Here is a 16,504-nt window from a genome sequence, read left to right as displayed (position 1 = left end):
GTTTGCCATGGTTGAACTTCATGAGGTTCCTCTGCGCCCACCTCTCCAGCCTGTCCGGGTCTCTCTGAGCGGCAGCACAGCCCTCCGGTGTGTCAGCAACACCTGCCAGTTTGGGATCATCAGCAAACTTGCTGAGGGGGCACTGTGCCTTCATCCAGGTCACTGAGGAAGAAGTTGGACCCAGTCCTGACCCCTGGGGGACACCGCTAGCTCCAGGCCTCCAACTAGACTCTGATCACAACCCTCGGAGCTCTGCCATTCAGCCAGTTCTCAAGCCACCTCACTGTCTGCTCGTCTATCCCGCACTTCCTGAGCTTCCCTAGGAGGATGTTATGGGAGGCAGTGTCGAAAGCCTTGCTGCAGTCAAGGTGGACAACATCCACCGCTCTCCCCTCATCCACCCAGGCAGTCATTCCATCCCAGAAGGCTACCAGCTTGGTTCAGCATCATTTCCCCTTGGTGAAGCCATGCTGACTGCTCCCGATCACCGTCTTGTCCTCCACATGCTTGGAGATGGCCTCCAGGACGAGCTGCTCCGTCACCTTTCCGGGGATGGAGGTGAGGCTGACTGGCCTGTGGTTCCCTGGGTCCTTCTTGCCCTTTCGGAAGACTGGGGTGACGCTGGCTTTCTTCCGGTCCTCAGGCACCTCTCCTGTTCTCCGTGATCTTTCCAAGAGGATGGAGAGTGGCCTTGCAGTGACATCCGCCAGCTCCCTCAGCCCTCGTGGGTGCCTCCCATGGGGGCCCGTGGATTTGAGGGTGTCACGTTTGCCTAAACGGTCCCTACCGCGATCCTCCTCCACCAAGGGGAAGTCTTCCTTTCTCCAGACGTTCTCCGGGGCCTCCGGGGCCTGGCATTCCCGAGGGCTGGCCTGAGCGGTGAAGACGGAAGCGAAGGTGGCGTTCGGTGACCGCCTTCTCCGTGTCCTCGTCACCAGGGCACCCACGGCAGCAGGGCCACGTTCTCCCTGCTCTTCTTCCTCGTGCTACTGGTGTCTTTGAAGAAGCTTTTCTTGTCCTTGACGTCTCTGGCTGCGTTTAATTCCGAACGGGCCTTGGCCTTGGCCTTCCTCGCCGCATCCCTGCGTGCTCTGACGACGCTCCTGTGTTCCTCCCAAGTGAAAATGCCCCCAAACGCCCCCAAACTCCCCGGCGCCCTGAAACCTCGCCAGTCCCCCAAACCCTCCCAAAATGCCCCAAAACTCCCCAGCGCCCTGAAACCTCGCCAGTCCCCCCAAACCCTCCCAAAATGCCCCAAAACTCCCCAGCGCCCTGAAACCTCCCCAGTCCCCCCAAACCTCCCAAAATGCCCCAAAGCCCCCCGGCGCCTTGAAACCTCCCCAGTCCCCCAAACGCTCCCAAAATGCCCCAAAGCCCCCCGGCGCCCTGAAACCTCCCCAATCCCCCAAACCCTCCCAAAATGCCCCAAACTCCCCGGCGCCCTGAAACCTCCCCAGTCCCCCAAACCTCCCAAAATGCCCCAAAGCTCCCCAGCGCCCTGAAACCTCCCCAAACCCTCCCAAAATGCCCCAAAGCCCCCCGGCGCCCTGAAACCTCCCCAATCCCCCAAACCTCCCAAAATGCCCCAAAACTCCCTGGCACTCTGAAACCTCCCCAGTCCCCCAAACGCTCCCAAAATGCCCCAAAGCCCCCCGGCGCCCTGAAACCTCCCCAATCCCCCAAACCCTCCCAAAATGCCCCAAACTCCCCGGCGCCCTGAAACCTCCCCAGTCCCCCAAACCTCCCAAAATGCCCCAAAGCTCCCCAGCGCCCTGAAACCTCCCCAAACCCTCCCAAAATGCCCCAAAGCCCCCCGGCGCCCTGAAACCTCCCCAATCCCCCAAACCTCCCAAAATGCCCCAAAACTCCCTGGCACTCTGAAACCTCCCCAGTCCCCCAAACCTCCCAAAATGCCCCAAAGCTCCCCGGCACCCTGAAACCTCCCCCGTCCCCCAAACCTCCCAAAATGCCCCAAAGCCCCCCGGCGCCCTGAAACTCCTCAGGCCCCCCAAAATGTCCCCAAATGCCCCCAAACTCCCCAGCGCCCTGACCCCCCCCCCCCAAAAAAAAACCCAAAACTCCCTGAATCCCCCCAAACTCAGGCGCGGGCACCGAGGTCCTCTGGCCGCTAGGGGGCCCCGGACGCCTGGGTCCTTTCCCGACCCCCCACGAGGCTCCCGGGAAGGGGAGGGATAAGGCCCCGCCCCTTCCGCCCCGCCCCCTCGGCGTCACGCCCCCCGTGACGTCACGGCGCGGGCTGCTCCGGGCCCGTTCGCCGCCGCCGAGGTTGCACGGTGCGGGGGGGGGTCGGGGGCAGCGGGGGGGGCCGGGGCGGTTGAGAGCCCGGGAGGGCAATTGGGCCTTCTCGGGGGGCAGTTGGGGGTCCCGGGGGCGCTTAGGGGTGGGGGGGCAGCTGGGGTCCGTAGGGCAGCTGGGGGTGCTGGGGGGCAGTTAGAGGTCCCAGGGGCCGTTGGAGGTTCTGGGGGGGGAGCAGTTGGGGGTGCTGGGGGGCAGTTGGGGGTCCCAGGGGCCGTTGGAGGTTCTGGGAGGGGCAATTGGGGGGTGCTGGGGGCAGTTAGGGGTCCCAGGAGCCATTGGAGGTTCTGGGGGGGCAGTTGGGGGTGCTGGGGGGCGGTTGGGGGTCCCAGGGGCAGTAGTGAGCGCTGGAGAGGACAGTTGGGGGTGCTGCAGGACAGCTGGGGGTGCTGGGGGGTAGTTAGGGGTCTGTGGGGCAGTAGGGGGGGTGTTGGGGGGGCAGTTGTGGGTCTATGGGGCAGTTGTAGGTGCTGTGGGGCAGTGGGGGGCAGTTGTGAATCCATAGAGTAGTTGTGGGGCAGTGGGGGGTCCTGGGGGCAGTTGGGGAGTCCGTGGGGTAGTTGTGGGTCTGGGGGGGCAGTGGGGGGGGTCCGTGGGGCAGTTGGGGGTCCTGGGGGGCAGTTGGGGGTCTGTGGGGCAGCGCCTGTGCCCCCTGTGCCCCCAGGCCCCATGGCGCTGCGCCTCGCCGCCCCCCTGCTGCGCCTGGCCCTGGGCAGCGTCCGCCGGGGGAGCACGGCCCCCCCCCGGGGTGAGTGGGGCCGGGGGGGGGGGGGCTGGGGACACCCGTGGGGCCCGTGTCCACCCCACAGCCATGGGTGCCGAGACCCCATGTGGGGCGTCCGTGGGGGTCCATGCTCACCACACACCCATGGGTGCTGGGACCCCACACCCCATGTGGGGCACCTGTGGGGTCCGTGTCCACCCCACGCCTTCCACCCATGGGTGCTGGGACCCCACACCCCCCCCAATAGGGTGCCTGTGGGGGGTCAGTGTCCACCCCACACCCCATGTGGGGCACCCATGGGGTCCGTGTCCACCCCACACCCCTCCATAGAGCACCCATGGGGTCCATGTCCACCTCACACCTTGCACCCATGTGCGTTGGGACCCCACACCCCATGTGGGGCACCCATGGGGTCCATGTCCACCCCGCACCTTATGTGGGGCACCCGTGGGGTCCGTACTCACTCCACACCTTGCACCCACATGTGCTGGGCCACCCCCTGCCCCACATGGGGCACCTGTGGGGGGGGGGGGGGGGGTCCATGCTCACCCCACACCCCTGGGTGCTGGGACCCCACACCCCATATGGGGCACTCGTGGGGTCCGTACTCACCCCACACTTTGCATCCATGGGTGCTGGGACCCCCCTGCCCCACGTGGGGCACCCATGAGTGCCCATGTCCACCCCATACAACCCTGGGTGCTGGGACCCCCTGCCGCACACGGGGCACCCGTGGGGGGTCTGTGCTCCCCCCACACCTTGCACCCCTGGGTGCTGGGACCCCGCACCCCCCCATGGGGCGCCCGTGGGGGCCCGTGCTCACCGCCCCCCCCCCCCCCGGCGCCGCAGAGGCCTTCGAGTGGCGCGACGCGCTGCTGCTCGAGGAGCTGCTGTCACCCGAGGAGCGGCTGCTGCGCAACTCCTTCCGCGCCTACTGCCAGGAGCGGCTGCTGCCCCGCGTGCTGCGCGCCAACCGCGACGGAGGTACCCGCGCCCCCCCCCCCCCGGGACCCCCGCGTACCCCCCACGTACCCCCCACGTACCCCCACGTACACCCACATACCCCCCACGTACCCCCTGATGCCGCCTGGCACCCCTTGAGATACCTCCTGGCACCCCCAGATCCCCCCCCAATACTCCTGGGCACCCCCTGATACCTCCAGATGCCCCTAGGCACCCTGAGATACCCCCTGGCACTCCCAGGTACCCCCTAGATACCCCCCTGACACCCTCAGGTACCCCCTAGATACCCCCCTGACATCCCCAGCTACCTCTAGGCACTTTCTGGTACTCCTTGGCACCCCCTGATACCCCAAGATACCCCTAGGCACTCTCAGGTACCCTCTGATACCCCCTGATGTTCCTAGGCATTCCCTGATGCCTCCTGGCACCCCCAGATACCCCCTAGATACCCCACTGATACCCGCAGATACCCCTAGACACTCTCTGGTCCTCCTGGTACCCCCCCCAGATACCTCCTTGATGCCCCCAGATGCCTCTAGGCTCCCCCTGATGCCTCCTGGCACCCCCAGATACCCCCTAGATACCCCACTGATACCCCCAGATACCCCTAGACACTTTCTGGTTTCCCTGGTACCCCCCAGATACCTCCTTGATGCCCCCAGATGCCCCTAGGCACCCCCAATACTCCTAGGTGCCCCCCCCCCCAGATACCCCCTCCATACCCCAGATACCTCTAGGCTCCCCCTGGTGCCCCCCGGCACCCCCAGATACCCCCCAGCACCCTCTTCCCCCCCCCGCGATACCCCCGGCGCCCCCAGGCACCTCCCTGCAGGGAGCCCCCCAGCTTTGGGGTCCCCCCTGACACCCCGCTGTGCCCCCCCCCAGTCTTCCACCGGGAGATCGTGTCCGAGATGGGGCAGCTGGGGGTGCTGGGTGCCACCATTAAAGGTGAGCGGGGCGCCGGGGGGGGGGACCCAGGGTAATGGGGGGCCTCCCGGGGTGCCATGGGGGGGGCTGTGGGGCAGCTGGGGTCCTCCAGGGGTGCAGGGGGGGTGTGGGGATCCCTGGGGGGGGGAAAGGGGAGCTGCTGGGGGTCTGGGGGGGTCCCCAGGGAGCAGGGGGGGCTGTGGAGGGGATGTGAGGGTCCCTGGGGGGGGGCAGAGGGGCTGCTGGGGGTCCCCCCAGGGAGCAAAGGAGCTCTGGGGGGGGACACGGGGGTCCTTGGGGGGGAGAAGGGGGGCTGTTTGGGGTCTGGGGGTGCCCTGGGTGAGCAGGGGAGGTGGGGGGGTCCCTGGGGGGAGAAGGGGGGCTATTGGGGCTCTGGGGGTGCCCTGAGGGGAGCAGGGGGTCCCTGGGGGGAGAAGGGGGGCTGTTGGGGCTCTGGGGGTGCCCTGAGGGGAGCAGGGGGTCCCTGGGGGGAGAAGGGGGGCTGTTGGGGCTCTGGGGGTGCCCTGAGGGGAGCAGGGGGTCCCTGGGGGGAGAAGGGGGGCTGTTGGGGCTCTGGGGGTGCCCTGAGGGGAGCAGGGGGTCCCTGGGGGGGGGAGAAGGGGGGCTATTGGGGCTCTGGGGGTGCCCTGAGGGGAGCAGGGGGTCCCTGGGGGGAGAAGGGGAGCTATTGGGGGTCTGGGGGTGTCCTGGGTGAGCAGGGGAGCTCTAGGGGGGGATGCGGGGATCCCCGGTGAGCAGGGGGGCTGCGGGGGGCTCTGGGGGGTGAGCAGGGGGGCCATGGGGGTGCCTGGTGAGTGGGGGGGGCTCTGGGGGGTCCCCGGGTGAGCAGGGGGGCCATGGGGGTCCCCAGTGAGTGGGGGGGGCTCTGGGGAGTGCCCGGTGAGCAGGGGGGCTCTGGGGGGCTCTGGGGGGTGAGCAGGGGGGCTCTGGGGGGTCCCCAGGCGAGCAGGGGGGCTCTGGGGGGGCTGGGGGGTGTCCCCGGTGAGCAGGGGGGCTCTGGGGGGTCCCCAGTGAGCGGGGGGGCTGTGGGGGGGCTGTGGGGGGTCCCTGGGTGAGCAGGGGGGCTCTGGGGGGTCCCCTGGTGAGCGGGGGGGCTCTGGGGGGCTCTGGGGGGTCCCCAGTGAGCAGGGGGGCTGTGGGGGGGCTGGGGGGGGTCCCTGGGTGAGCAGGGGGGCTGTGGGGGGGGGCTGTGGGGGGTCCCCGGTGAGCGGGGGGCTGCGGGGGGGGCAGTGGGGCGCGCGCGGGCGAGCAGGCGGGCGGCCGCCGCAGGGTACGGCTGCGCGGGCGCCTCGGCGGTGGCCTACGGGCTGGTGGCGCGCGAGCTGGAGCGGGTGGACAGCAGCTACCGCTCGGTGCTGAGCGTCCAGTCGTCGCTGGTCATGCACCCGCTGCACGCCTACGGCTCCGAGGCCCAGCGCCGCCGCTACCTGCCCCCCCTCGGTGAGCCCCGGGGGCAGGAGGGAGCAGGCAGGGGGCAGCGGGGCAGGAGGGAGCAGGGAGGGGGGCAGGAGGGAGCAGGCAGGGGGCAGCGGGGCAGGAGGGAGCAGGGAGGGGGCAGGAGGGGGCAAGGAGGGGCAGCAGGGCAGGAGGAAGCAGGGAGGGGGGCAGGAGGGAGCTGCTAGGGGGCAGCGGGGCGGAAGGGAGCAGGGAGGAAACATGACAGGGAAGGAGCATGGCAGGGGGGCAGAAGGGGGGCAGCGGGGCAGGAGCGAGCTGTTAGGGGGCAGTAGGGTAGGAAGGGGGGCAGGAGAGGGGCAGTGGGGCAGGAGGGAGCTGTTAGGGAGCAGCGAGGCAGGAGGGAGTGAGGAGGGGGCAGCAGGGCAGGAGGGAGCAGGCAGGGGGGCAGGAGGGAGCGAGGAGGGGCAGTGGGGCAGGAAGGAGCAGGAAGGGGGGTAGGAGGGAGCGAGGAGGGGCAGCGGGGCAGGAGGGAGCGAGGAGGGGGCAGTGGGGCAGGAGGGAGCAGGAAGGGGGGTAGGAGGGAGCGAGGAGGGGCAGCGGGGCAGGAGGGAGCAGGGAGGGGGCAGCGGGGCAGGAAGGGAGGCAGGAGGGGAACAGTGGGGCAGGAGGGAGCTGTTAGGGGGCAGTGGGGCAGGAAGGGGGGCAGGAGGGAGCAGGGAGGGGGCAGGAGGGGGCAAGGAGGGGCAGCAGGGCAGGAGGAAGCAGGGAGGGGGGCAGGAGGGAGCTGCTAGGGGGCAGCGGGGCGGAAGGGAGCAGGGAGGAAACATGGCAGGGAAGGAGCATGGCAGGGGGGCAGAAGGGGGGCAGCGGGGCAGGAGCGAGCTGTTAGGGGGCAGTAGGGTAGGAAGGGGGGCAGGAGGGGGGCAGTGGGGCAGGAGGGAGCTGTTAGGGAGCAGCGAGGCAGGAGGGAGCGAGGAGGGGGCAGTAGGGCAGGAGGGAGCAGGAAGGGGGGTAGGAGGGAGCGAGGAGGGGCAGCGGGGCAGGAGGGAGCAGGGAGGGGGCAGCGGGGCAGGAAGGGAGGCAGGAGGGGAACAGTGGGGCAGGAGGGAGCTGTTAGGGGGCGGTGCAGCAGGCAGGAGCAGGGAGGGGGCAGCCGTGGGGCAGGCAGGGGCAGGGGGGGGCCGCCCTGATGTGCGGTGCCCCCCGCCCCCCCCAGCGCGGGGGGAGCTGCTGGGCTGCTTCGGGCTGACGGAGCCCAACCACGGGAGCGACCCGGGCGGCATGGAGACGCGCGCCCGCTACGACGCCGCCGCCCGCGCCTACCGCCTGCGCGGCACCAAGACCTGGTGAGACCCCCCCAAACCCCCCCCCCCCGCGCACCCCCCCCCCTTTGGCAGCCCCTCACACACCCCCCCCCCCCCCGCCGCCAGGATCACCAACGCGCCGGTGGCCGACCTGTTCGTGGTGTGGGCGGCCTGCGAGGACGGGCGGGTGCGGGGCTTCGTGCTGGAGCGCGGCATGCGGGGCCTCAGCACGCCCGCCATCGAGGGCAAGTTCTCGCTGCGCGCCTCCGCCACCGGCATGATCCTCATGGACGACGTGGAGGTGCCCGAGGAGAACCTGCTGCCCCACGCCGCCGGCCTGGCCGTAAGCGCTGCCCCCCCGCTTCCCTTCCCTCCGCCTCGCCGCCCCCACGGCGCCGGGGGGGGGGTGACAACAACCCCCCCCCCCCCACCACCACCCCCCCGCAGGGCCCCTTCGGCTGCCTCAACAACGCCCGCTACGGCATCGCCTGGGGCGCGCTGGGAGCCGCCGAGTTCTGCCTGGAGACGGCGCGGCAGTACGTCCTCGACAGGTAACGCGGCCCCCCCCCTCTGCCGTGGGGGGGTCCCACCGGCCCCACGGCGGCCCCACGGCAACCGGGGTGACCCCCACGGCGTGTCCGCCGCAGGACGCAGTTCGGGGCGCCGCTGGCGCGCAACCAGCTGGTGCAGAAGAAGCTGGCCGACATGGTGACGGAGATCGCCATCGGGCTGCAGGCCTGCCTGCGCCTGGGCCGCCTCAAGGACGAGGGCAGGTACCCCCGAAACGCCGTCCGTCCGTCTGTCCGTCCCCCCCCCTCGGTGCCGCCCCACGGCGCTGCCCCGCGGCGCTGACGGGGGCCGGCGGCTCTGGCGGCAGGGCCACCCCGGAGATGGTGTCCATGCTGAAGCGCAACTCGTGCGGCAAAGCGCTGGACATCGCCCGGCAGGCGCGCGACATGCTGGGGGGCAACGGCATCTGCGACGAGTTCCACGTCATCCGGCACGTCATGAACCTGGAGGCCGTCAACACCTACGAAGGTAAAAACGGCCCCGTCCCCCCCGCCGCCACCCCCCGCCGCGGGGACGGGCCACCGGGCCACCGCCACCGGGCCACCGCCGCCACCACCGCGCTCGGCCACTGCCACCGCCTCCGCTCCCGCCCGCAGGCACCCACGACATCCACGCGCTGATCCTGGGCAGAGCCATCACGGGGATCCAGGCCTTCAGCGCCGGCAAACAGAGGCTGGAGCCAGCCGGGAAGGACGGGACTCAGGAATCGGGAAAATGACGGGAAGGGGCCGCGGTGCCACGGCACTGGCGGCAGCAGCGAGCTGCGGGCCGGCTGCCGAGCGCCCCTGTGATCCTCACTTAATTTGTGGGACGATTGGTTTTTTGCTCCTCAATTTGGGAGTTGGCTTCTGCGTGGTGGGGACGGAAGCGGGGAAACAGACCTCGGAGAAGGGAACACTGAGCCGGAGCCAGGCTGCCCACTCAGCGGGAGGAGGATTGTCCCGGAGCCTGTTTCACCCACGGCACCGCTCTCCTCCCGGCGGCCGCCACCATCCCCACCGCCGCTCCCTTCTCGTGCCAATAAAGGGTGGAAAAGCCGCTCGGCTCCGCAGGGTCGTGCCGGAGCAGGAGCATTTCCCATTCATCAGTGAGGCTCCTCGCGCTAATTAAGCGCCGGCAGCGGAGGCTCCGGCATAGCGCTGCCTCCACGGGGGGGGAGGTTTCAGCTCCGGGATGCGGCCTCATCCCGGCATATGGGCCGCTCCATCCGCTCTGCCGCCGGGCTCACCGGCTCCGGCGCCCCGGAAGGACGGACGCGCGGACGCCCCGAGAGGCGGCGGGACGCGGAGGGCGGGCTGAGGGACGCGCCGCCCCGATTGCCGCTCGCAAGGGGGGCGAGAGGCCGCTGGGCCCCGCGGAACCAGCTCCGTCAAACCTCACCGACGCAGGCGCTGGGGGTCTGTTGCCTTTTTTTATACGTGTATAACGTGGCGTTAAAAGCTCGGCGGCAACAGCGCGCGGAAAAGGGCCCTTCCGCGGGCAGCGTCGCGGCTCCTTCCGCCCGGGCGGCTCGGCAGCGCTCCCGCGCCGGGGCACGCTCGCGGCTCACGGCTCCGGCTGCAGGCACAGGTCCTTGTAGGCCGCCTCCACGGTGCGGCACACTTGCCGGAGCTCCGTCTCCATGTGGCCAATCCTTTCCATGACCTCCGAGAGCTCCTGGAGCTTCTCCTGGATCAGCCGGTTGTGGAGATCGTAGGTGTGGAACATCCTCTCCTCCAGCTTCTCGGCCAGGCCGGAGACCTTGCGGAGCGGGAGGGAAAGGGGCCGTGGCGGCGGCCTGGCACCACTCGCTGCGGCCCGGCCCCGCTCCCCGGAGGCAGGGAGCAGCCGGCTGCACGTCAGCTGCGGCTCCGCGGCCTGGCGCGCCTCCCGGGAAAGCTTGGCTCCGACGGGCACCAGCTGCGGACCGCGGTAGCCAAGACGGGGGCCGAGGTAGCCACCGCGAGCAGAAAGCGGCGGCGGGGGTGGGGGGAAAGGGGAGGGGGCGCCACATGGCGCCAGCGCCGGCGCCAGCTGCGGCGGGTCGGTCCCCGCCGGGGCCCCTCCGCCCGCCTCGACCTCCTGCCTCGCCGCGGCGCCGGCGGGGGCAAAGTCCGGCGGTGCCGAGGCTCCGCTCGGCCTGGCGGGTCGCGGCGGGGTTTGCGCTGCTGCGGCCGAGCGGCGCGGCTCACCTGCAGCAGGAGGCTCTCCCTGAACGCGCTCATGACCGCGTGGTCTTCCCTGCGGTTGTCGTTGACCTTGTCGATGAGCTGCTGCGTTCGCTGCTGCAGGTTTCCGATGTCCGTGTCCAGGGCTGCAAAATAAGCGGATGACTTGCCATCCAGTGCCGTTCCCGCTGCCTCTGCGCCGGGGCAGGGAAGAGGAGCCGGCAGGTCCTTCCTTGATTGAAATATAAAATAAAGGCGTCAGTGGGGCGCGCGCTGCTCGGGCGAGGCCCGGGCAACGGCAGCCGAGGCTCCGCGTGTGGCGGCGGCCTGCGGCACGAAATACAATCACGGACCAAAACGCGGGGCGAAGAGCGGGACGGGGCCAAAACCAGCCCGATTCCCCTCGCGCCGTTGCTAACTGCTCCGGAGCCGGAGGAGTTGCGCGGATCAGCATGGAAAAGAAACCGCCTGGGGGCAGAGCAAAAGGGACCACGCGAGGAGCAAGGGGGACTGGAAGCCTTCGTGCCTCTGCCGCAGCTCCGTGATGTTTCTGGGACAGGACGGGGACGGGGACGGGGACAGCACAGCCCGCAGGTGAAGTCGCTCAGCTGCTGCCTGCGGCTACGTAGCGGCGAAACGAGAGAGGACCGAGGTGGGAGCTAAAATTATCCAGAAAAATCAGAAGCCAGAGGAAACTTTTGCTGGCTATTAGGTTCTCTCCGGCGGGAATTTCAGACCTTTCCGTTTGTTTAGCCAACAATAAAGTGCTTAATAACCAGAATGCTAATTCATCACCGACTTGACAGCTCCTGTGTCGGCTAATTATCCCTAATAAAGTAACGACAGAGTCCCCGCTGACGGACTTGTTTGTTAAACGACTTCTAGAGCGCAAGCGAGTCCGACACCTAATTCCATTTGACGGGAAATAAGCGGCGTGCCCGATGAGCCGCCTCCGGTCTCAAAGCACGCAGCGGCGGCGCGCGGGGAAATCCGTGTGCGCGGAGACGGGCCGGGGACCCCACCGGACGCCGCGGGATCCCTGCTCGGCTCCGGCGCCCGTTGTCGCCCGAGCACGAGTAACCAGCGGACGCGCCGAGCGGCTCGTTGCGGCCGGACACGACGGAGCTGCCGCGGGGCCGCGCCGGGCAAGGCACCTTGGTGTTGTCCCCCCCTCGCCGCGCTTTACACGCCCCCCGGGGCACAGAGCCGCCCCCGCCGGCGGGGCTGGGTGTCCCTCTGGAGTCAGCGCCCTTCCAGGCCGGCTCCCTCGGCTAAATACGGAAAAGCAGGATTAAAAAATAAAAAAGTGGCTGCGGCGGCGGGGAGCCCGAGCGCCGGAGGAAGCGGTTTCCTCGGAGCGGCTCTAGGCGCTCGCGGAAGAGGGCGACAACGGCGCGGAGAGGAGCCGCGGCGCAGAGACCTGCCAGAGCTCGTGGCTAACGGAGCGCAGCGGGGCCACACCGAGCGTCCGCGCCGGGCGCCCGGCCGCGTGCGGGTCACCCCTGCGTTTGGGCCTGCGGAAGCGGCCTGACTAACGATGGCGGCTATTAATTAAAAAGCCAGGCACGCGTCTATGCAAATGAGCAAGCAAACGAGATGCGAGGGAGAGGGCAGGAAGGACCACGAGTAATACATAAATATTCAAAGTTCAGCCTGATTTTGAGTTGGCAACGCGGTGCAAAGCCATCTGTGGGGCTGGTGGGTTTTTTTTCCTCCCCCCAAAACGTTGGTGCTTCATTTGAGAGATGATGCACGAGCCCACACAGCCTCCAGACCCGTTCTGTAGCTTAATGAGCGCCACAATTAGGAACATTCTGCCTAGCCAGTTAGGTTAATTAGAAAACTCAGTTTTGTTAGAGTGGGAAATCCCGCTAATGAACACGACGACGGCCTCGGAATAACATGATTCATTCCTCCTGCTGTATTTCGTGAACACACCTTCCTCTCGCGGCTCTTCCTTCGGCTTCGCGGCACAAAGGGCAGCTACTCGTTCCCAGCGCGCGGCACTTTCGCTCTCTTTTCCCCGATCCAGAAAACAGGAGGCCGCGGCCCGCAAAACTTCTTACCTCGAGGGGGTCTCACTAGCGAGTTCACCTCTGTCCAGATCAGCAAAGAAGGGGCTGCTGGCTCGCGCATCCTCCTGCTCCAGGTCCTCGTTTTCACATTCCTGATTAGACATAGCAATCCTTAAAGAGAAGAGGCAGAGAGCTGGTTGCGGTCTCGGGATCATGGGGGGACCCAGGAACCCTGGGATCCCTGCTGATCACCGCCGTGTCGCGAGGCTCTCCTTCCTTCCTTGCTCTCCAGCCTGGTTTGTTTGGCCCGTTCATTTTGCAAGAAATAACTGCTTTTCTCTAACTACTCGTATAGCACCGAGAAGAGCAGGAAACGATCCTCACCGGGGCTTTCAGACACGGGGGAACACGAACACTTAAGAAGGACCAGAGCAGGCGAGCGCTGCGCTACCCTGGCCGCACCTTTAAAGACATAAACCCCCCGGACAGCAGCCGTTCTGGATATCTTCCTCAGGCAAAAGGAGCTGAAAAGTCCCAAACCCCATTTTTTTCTAATGAACCAAAATTTAAACCTTTATTCCCCCCCCCCCCCCCAATGAGACAAGAAATCCATTTCTGAAGCGACTTTAACGCTCAGGGTGTTCAATCCGGTTTTATACTGGGATATCGCCCAGGAATTGCTTCCGGTTTCCTGACAGGCCTTACTTGGGTAAGTCCAGGCCCGTAAACGCAGGTGACTTGTGAGAAAACCAGTTCAGTGCAACAGAGAATAAACAAATGACCCAGGAGGCTGCTGCGAATCTTGGCAGGAAACGACAGCTGCTTATATTGTTCTCCAGCTAGAGCCCGCGGCGCCGCCAGCGCTGCGACCTGGGGAGGGGGTTTCTCTAGCTGGCGAGCCCCGAGTGATGCCCACCCACGTCCAGCTGCAGGGCCCCCGCCACAAATCTCCCCCTATCCCCAATAATCACCCCCCGGAGCAGCAGGGGCCGCTTTTACCTCGGTTTGAAAGTGGTGGCGGAGTGCTCCACAACGGAAAGGCTCCTCAAAAGCCTGAAGGAAATGAATTTGGAAAGGCAAATACCCAATTAGTTGCAATATTATTATTTATTTACGAAGCTGGGATACAGCTTGAGGCTAGTTCCTGGCAGCTCCTTAAGAGACCCCTCTGGACCCTCCCTCCCCTATAACAGACGAGGGGGTTATTTGGGGCGGGGGGGAACCATCCCCAGCCCCAGAAGAGCTCCTGGGATTGCTGGATTATTGCAGAGCCCTAATTTTGCATTACAAAATAAAGGAAGGTTAAAAGCAGTAAATGGAAGTGTGAAATTACGACTTCACAATTAAATAGCAAGAGGCAAATAAATATGCGGGTTTTTTTTTTTACTTCTGCTAAGTTTCAGCCAATACACTGGCAATGAGGGGCAGTCTTTTGTATTTTAAACATCCAGAACAGGCACCCTGATTTATTTCTGCTCAAAAAATATGAATATACACCCCTCCCCAGCTCAAATAATTCCGAGCAAGCCAGAACCGAGGGTGAACACATGCATCAAAACCAGAAGAGCCAACGTGGGGTGGGGGCTTATGCTCCTGTATAGAAATACATCCTAGGGGAGCAAGGGGGATCCCCACAAAGACCCGATGGAGATGGAGCCACCCCAGGTGAAACCAGGCCCTGAGACCCACATTTGGGGCAGGGAATGGGGCTGGGATCTTGTGTCAGGAATGGGGGCGCCCTCGGGGTGGAAGGGGGCTGCAAGTGGAGATCCTCTAGGGCGGGGGGGGGGGGGGGGCTTCACAGGCTGGGGAGGCCATGTTGTGCCTCAGAAGAAGAGGCCCCAGATGGACGGGGGACCCCCATACCGGGGTCCCTTATGGGGAACACCCACATCAGATGAGCCTCCCCCCTCAAAGGAAGGGGGATCTGGTCCCCGGGGCCGTGCGGGCTCCCCCTCCGGGCATCCCACTCCTCACCCCACACCGCCTCTCCCACCATTTCCCCTCAGCGGCCTCGCTGAGGAGAGCACGGTGGGCGGGGCGGCGGCGGGCGGCTGGCGACGGACACCCGCACTGGCCAATCAGCGCCCGCCGTGGCCGCGGCTCCTCCAATGAGCGGCCGCGAGGGAAAAGGCGGGAAGGGCCGGGCTGTGAGGGGAAGGGGGAGCCGGAGGCGGGATGGCGCAGTGGGAGCGGTGGCGGCGGCGCGGAGGGTAGACACGAGGCGGGGGGAGCCGGGGAGGGGGGTCCCTAGGATTTGGGATGAGGAGGAGGGTTGTGGGTCGAAGGGACGGCTGGGGTAAGAAGCCACGGGTTGGGGTGAGGGGAGACATTTTGGGGCGGGGGAGCCAGGCTGAGGTGAAGGGGAATCATGGCCGAGAGGGGACTGTGGCTGAGGGAGAGCACTGGGGTCCGGGGGGATCCCAGGCTCTTTTGGACAGGGCACAGCCAGGGCTGAGGGGAGCTGCCAAAACCCGCAGGCTTTGTCCTGTTCCCCCCCGGCTGGGGTTTCCTTTTCAAGTCGCTCGAATCAGCGATATGGCAGAGCCTGCCTGGCTCTTGCTGTTGGCTTGCGGGTCCCTGCTGCTCTTCGGGCCCATCTGAAAGCAGGGGGAGGCCTTCGCTGGTGCCAAGCGATACAAAACTGGCAGGCTCCGCCGGGGCTGAAAACACGGTGGTTCAAAACCAGAAACGGTGCCACTTTTGGAGCTGTAGCAGGAGGCTCTTTCATACGGATTTGCATAATTATATCCAACTATGGCAACGTGACTTCTGTTTGAATCCCTTTCTCTACTCGCAGCTCCGAATCTGGCTTTTTCTCTGCTAGCAGCCCCCGGGGCGGGTTTGCTTACAGCCACCAGAAGGCTTCAGAGGTGCAGCAGATTCCTACCCCCCCCCCCAACTCCTGCTTGAATTAACAGTGCAAAGTTGCTCCCTTCCCGCTCACAGTCCTCCTGGCGATGAGCGATGCCCGTGTGTTTAACTGCAGAAGCATTTTGTAGCTGCGGCTTTCAAAGCACTCCTGCGTTTCCTAGCTGGGAGGGTGTCACACCGCGGAGGCAGGGAGCGGGAATGTTCTCCCGCTGCAGTAACCGGGCTGTTCAAAGCGTGTGGTGTTTTTTTTAAGCCAAACGACCCGGGGGTTTTGCAGGCTCCTCTCCAGAGCCGCTTCGGAGCAGCTCAGCAAGTCCTCGGTGAGCAGAGCTCAAGCTTTGCCTTAGGGTCCCTCCGAGCAAGCGCTGCCGAGCGGGTGCTGCGTTTCCGCACGCTCTAGGCCTCCGTTTCGCAGCTCGCGCCGAGCCTGGGCCCCCGCGCGCAGGCCTGAGCGAGGGGCTCCCTGGTTAAGGGGGCTTCGCCGGGGGCCGAGTGGAAATCCCCGGCAAGGAGGGGGGGTTGCGCCAGGCTGCCTCCCCCGCCTGAGTCACGGGGCTCTTCAGGTCTCTGCTATTTTAATGATTTTTTTTTCCCCCTCTAAACTGGCAAAACAGGCTGGGATGGCCTGCGGGGGGGCTGGTACCTGGAGCCGGTTGATGCTTCTGCGGCCAAAATCTGACTATTTTGCAGGAAAACACCCTGCGAGCAGTTTAGGAAGCAGCTCGGGAGGAGGAAGTCGGCCGGCAGGGAAGGGAGGCAGCAGCCGGGTGGGTGGTGGGTGTCCTGCGGGCACGAAGCAGCTGAACCCCGCGCCCTCTCCAGCTGCAGCGTTTTGGGTTTTGTCCCCGTACGGAGACATGGATTCGGCCAGGGCCCGAGCGGCATCTCCCCGCAGCGCTCCTGCCTCCTGCCTCGCCTTCCCGCTTGATCCTCGGGCGGAAGCGGAGGGGGGGAGCTGCGGCAAGCGCCGCGGTCGGGGCCTGCGGGAGCCTCGCTAACGAGCCGGCGCGCGCTCTGCTGACGAAGGACGCGCGGCCTGTTCTCCGCTCGCGTTCGGGTGACGTCAGCGGCCGCTCTGCCAGCGGAGCTTATTTTTATCCCCGCGATCCAGCGGCGCCCGGAATAGCAGCATCCGTTGCCTTTACGCTCCGGGGCTCCGGCGCTCCCTTGGCTCGTCTCCTTCCTCCCGGAGGGTTTTCGGCGAGGGGAGAAGCCGGCGCGCGCCGCGGCGGAGCCGGTGAGCCT

At 66.5% G+C, this 16,504-nt stretch overlaps 2 protein-coding genes across 3 annotated transcripts; one reads left to right on the top strand and one right to left on the bottom strand.

Annotated features, from left to right (window-relative positions):
* Nucleotides 1-2,213: 2,213 nt before the first annotated feature.
* GCDH (glutaryl-CoA dehydrogenase) lies at nt 2,214-9,261 on the top strand. 2 transcript variants are annotated; one of them, XM_067314568.1, is made up of 11 exons: nt 2,214-2,294; nt 2,981-3,064; nt 3,890-4,024; nt 4,889-4,951; nt 6,221-6,391; nt 7,566-7,695; nt 7,780-7,996; nt 8,101-8,204; nt 8,301-8,426; nt 8,531-8,691; nt 8,820-9,261. In XM_067314568.1, exons 2-11 carry the CDS (start codon nt 2,986-2,988, stop codon nt 8,939-8,941), a joined length of 1,308 nt encoding a protein of 435 aa, XP_067170669.1. In that variant the 5' UTR covers nt 2,214-2,294; nt 2,981-2,985; the 3' UTR covers nt 8,942-9,261. The 2 variants fall into 2 exon arrangements, with proteins under 2 accessions (XP_067170669.1, XP_067170670.1); XM_067314569.1 differs by having other exon boundaries at nt 2,224-2,286.
* Nucleotides 9,262-9,386: 125 nt separating this feature from the next.
* Nucleotides 9,387-12,549, bottom strand: SYCE2 (synaptonemal complex central element protein 2). The gene is made up of 3 exons (XM_067314593.1): nt 12,453-12,549; nt 10,395-10,516; nt 9,387-9,963 (listed from the first exon to the last, which is right to left on the bottom strand). Exons 1-3 carry the CDS (start codon nt 12,547-12,549, stop codon nt 9,769-9,771), a joined length of 414 nt encoding a protein of 137 aa, XP_067170694.1. The 3' UTR covers nt 9,387-9,768.
* Nucleotides 12,550-16,504: the final 3,955 nt, after the last annotated feature.

Source organism: Apteryx mantelli, chromosome 36 (assembly GCF_036417845.1).
Source record: "Apteryx mantelli isolate bAptMan1 chromosome 36, bAptMan1.hap1, whole genome shotgun sequence".
Lineage (NCBI taxonomy): Eukaryota > Metazoa > Chordata > Aves > Apterygiformes > Apterygidae > Apteryx > Apteryx mantelli.
The sequence above is the reverse complement of the archived record's forward strand: the minus strand, read 5'-3'. Positions and strand labels throughout refer to the sequence as shown.

Coding starts and splice junctions, on each gene's coding strand:
- GCDH (XM_067314568.1), top strand. CDS start 2,986: ATGGCGCTGCGCCTCGCCGCCCCCCTGCTGCGCCTGGCCCTGGGCAGC. Junction 4,952..6,220: donor GCTGGGTGCCACCATTAAAG/GTGAGCGGGGCG, acceptor CGGCCGCCGCAG/GGTACGGCTGCGCGGGCGCC. Junction 8,205..8,300: donor CGGCAGTACGTCCTCGACAG/GTAACGCGGCCC, acceptor TGTCCGCCGCAG/GACGCAGTTCGGGGCGCCGC.
- SYCE2 (XM_067314593.1), bottom strand. CDS start 12,549: ATGTCTAATCAGGAATGTGAAAACGAGGACCTGGAGCAGGAGGATGCG. Junction 10,517..12,452: donor GGACAGAGGTGAACTCGCTA/GTGAGACCCCCT, acceptor CTTATTTTGCAG/CCCTGGACACGGACATCGGA. Junction 9,964..10,394: donor GGGAGAGCCTCCTGCTGCAG/GTGAGCCGCGCC, acceptor CCGCTCCGCAAG/GTCTCCGGCCTGGCCGAGAA.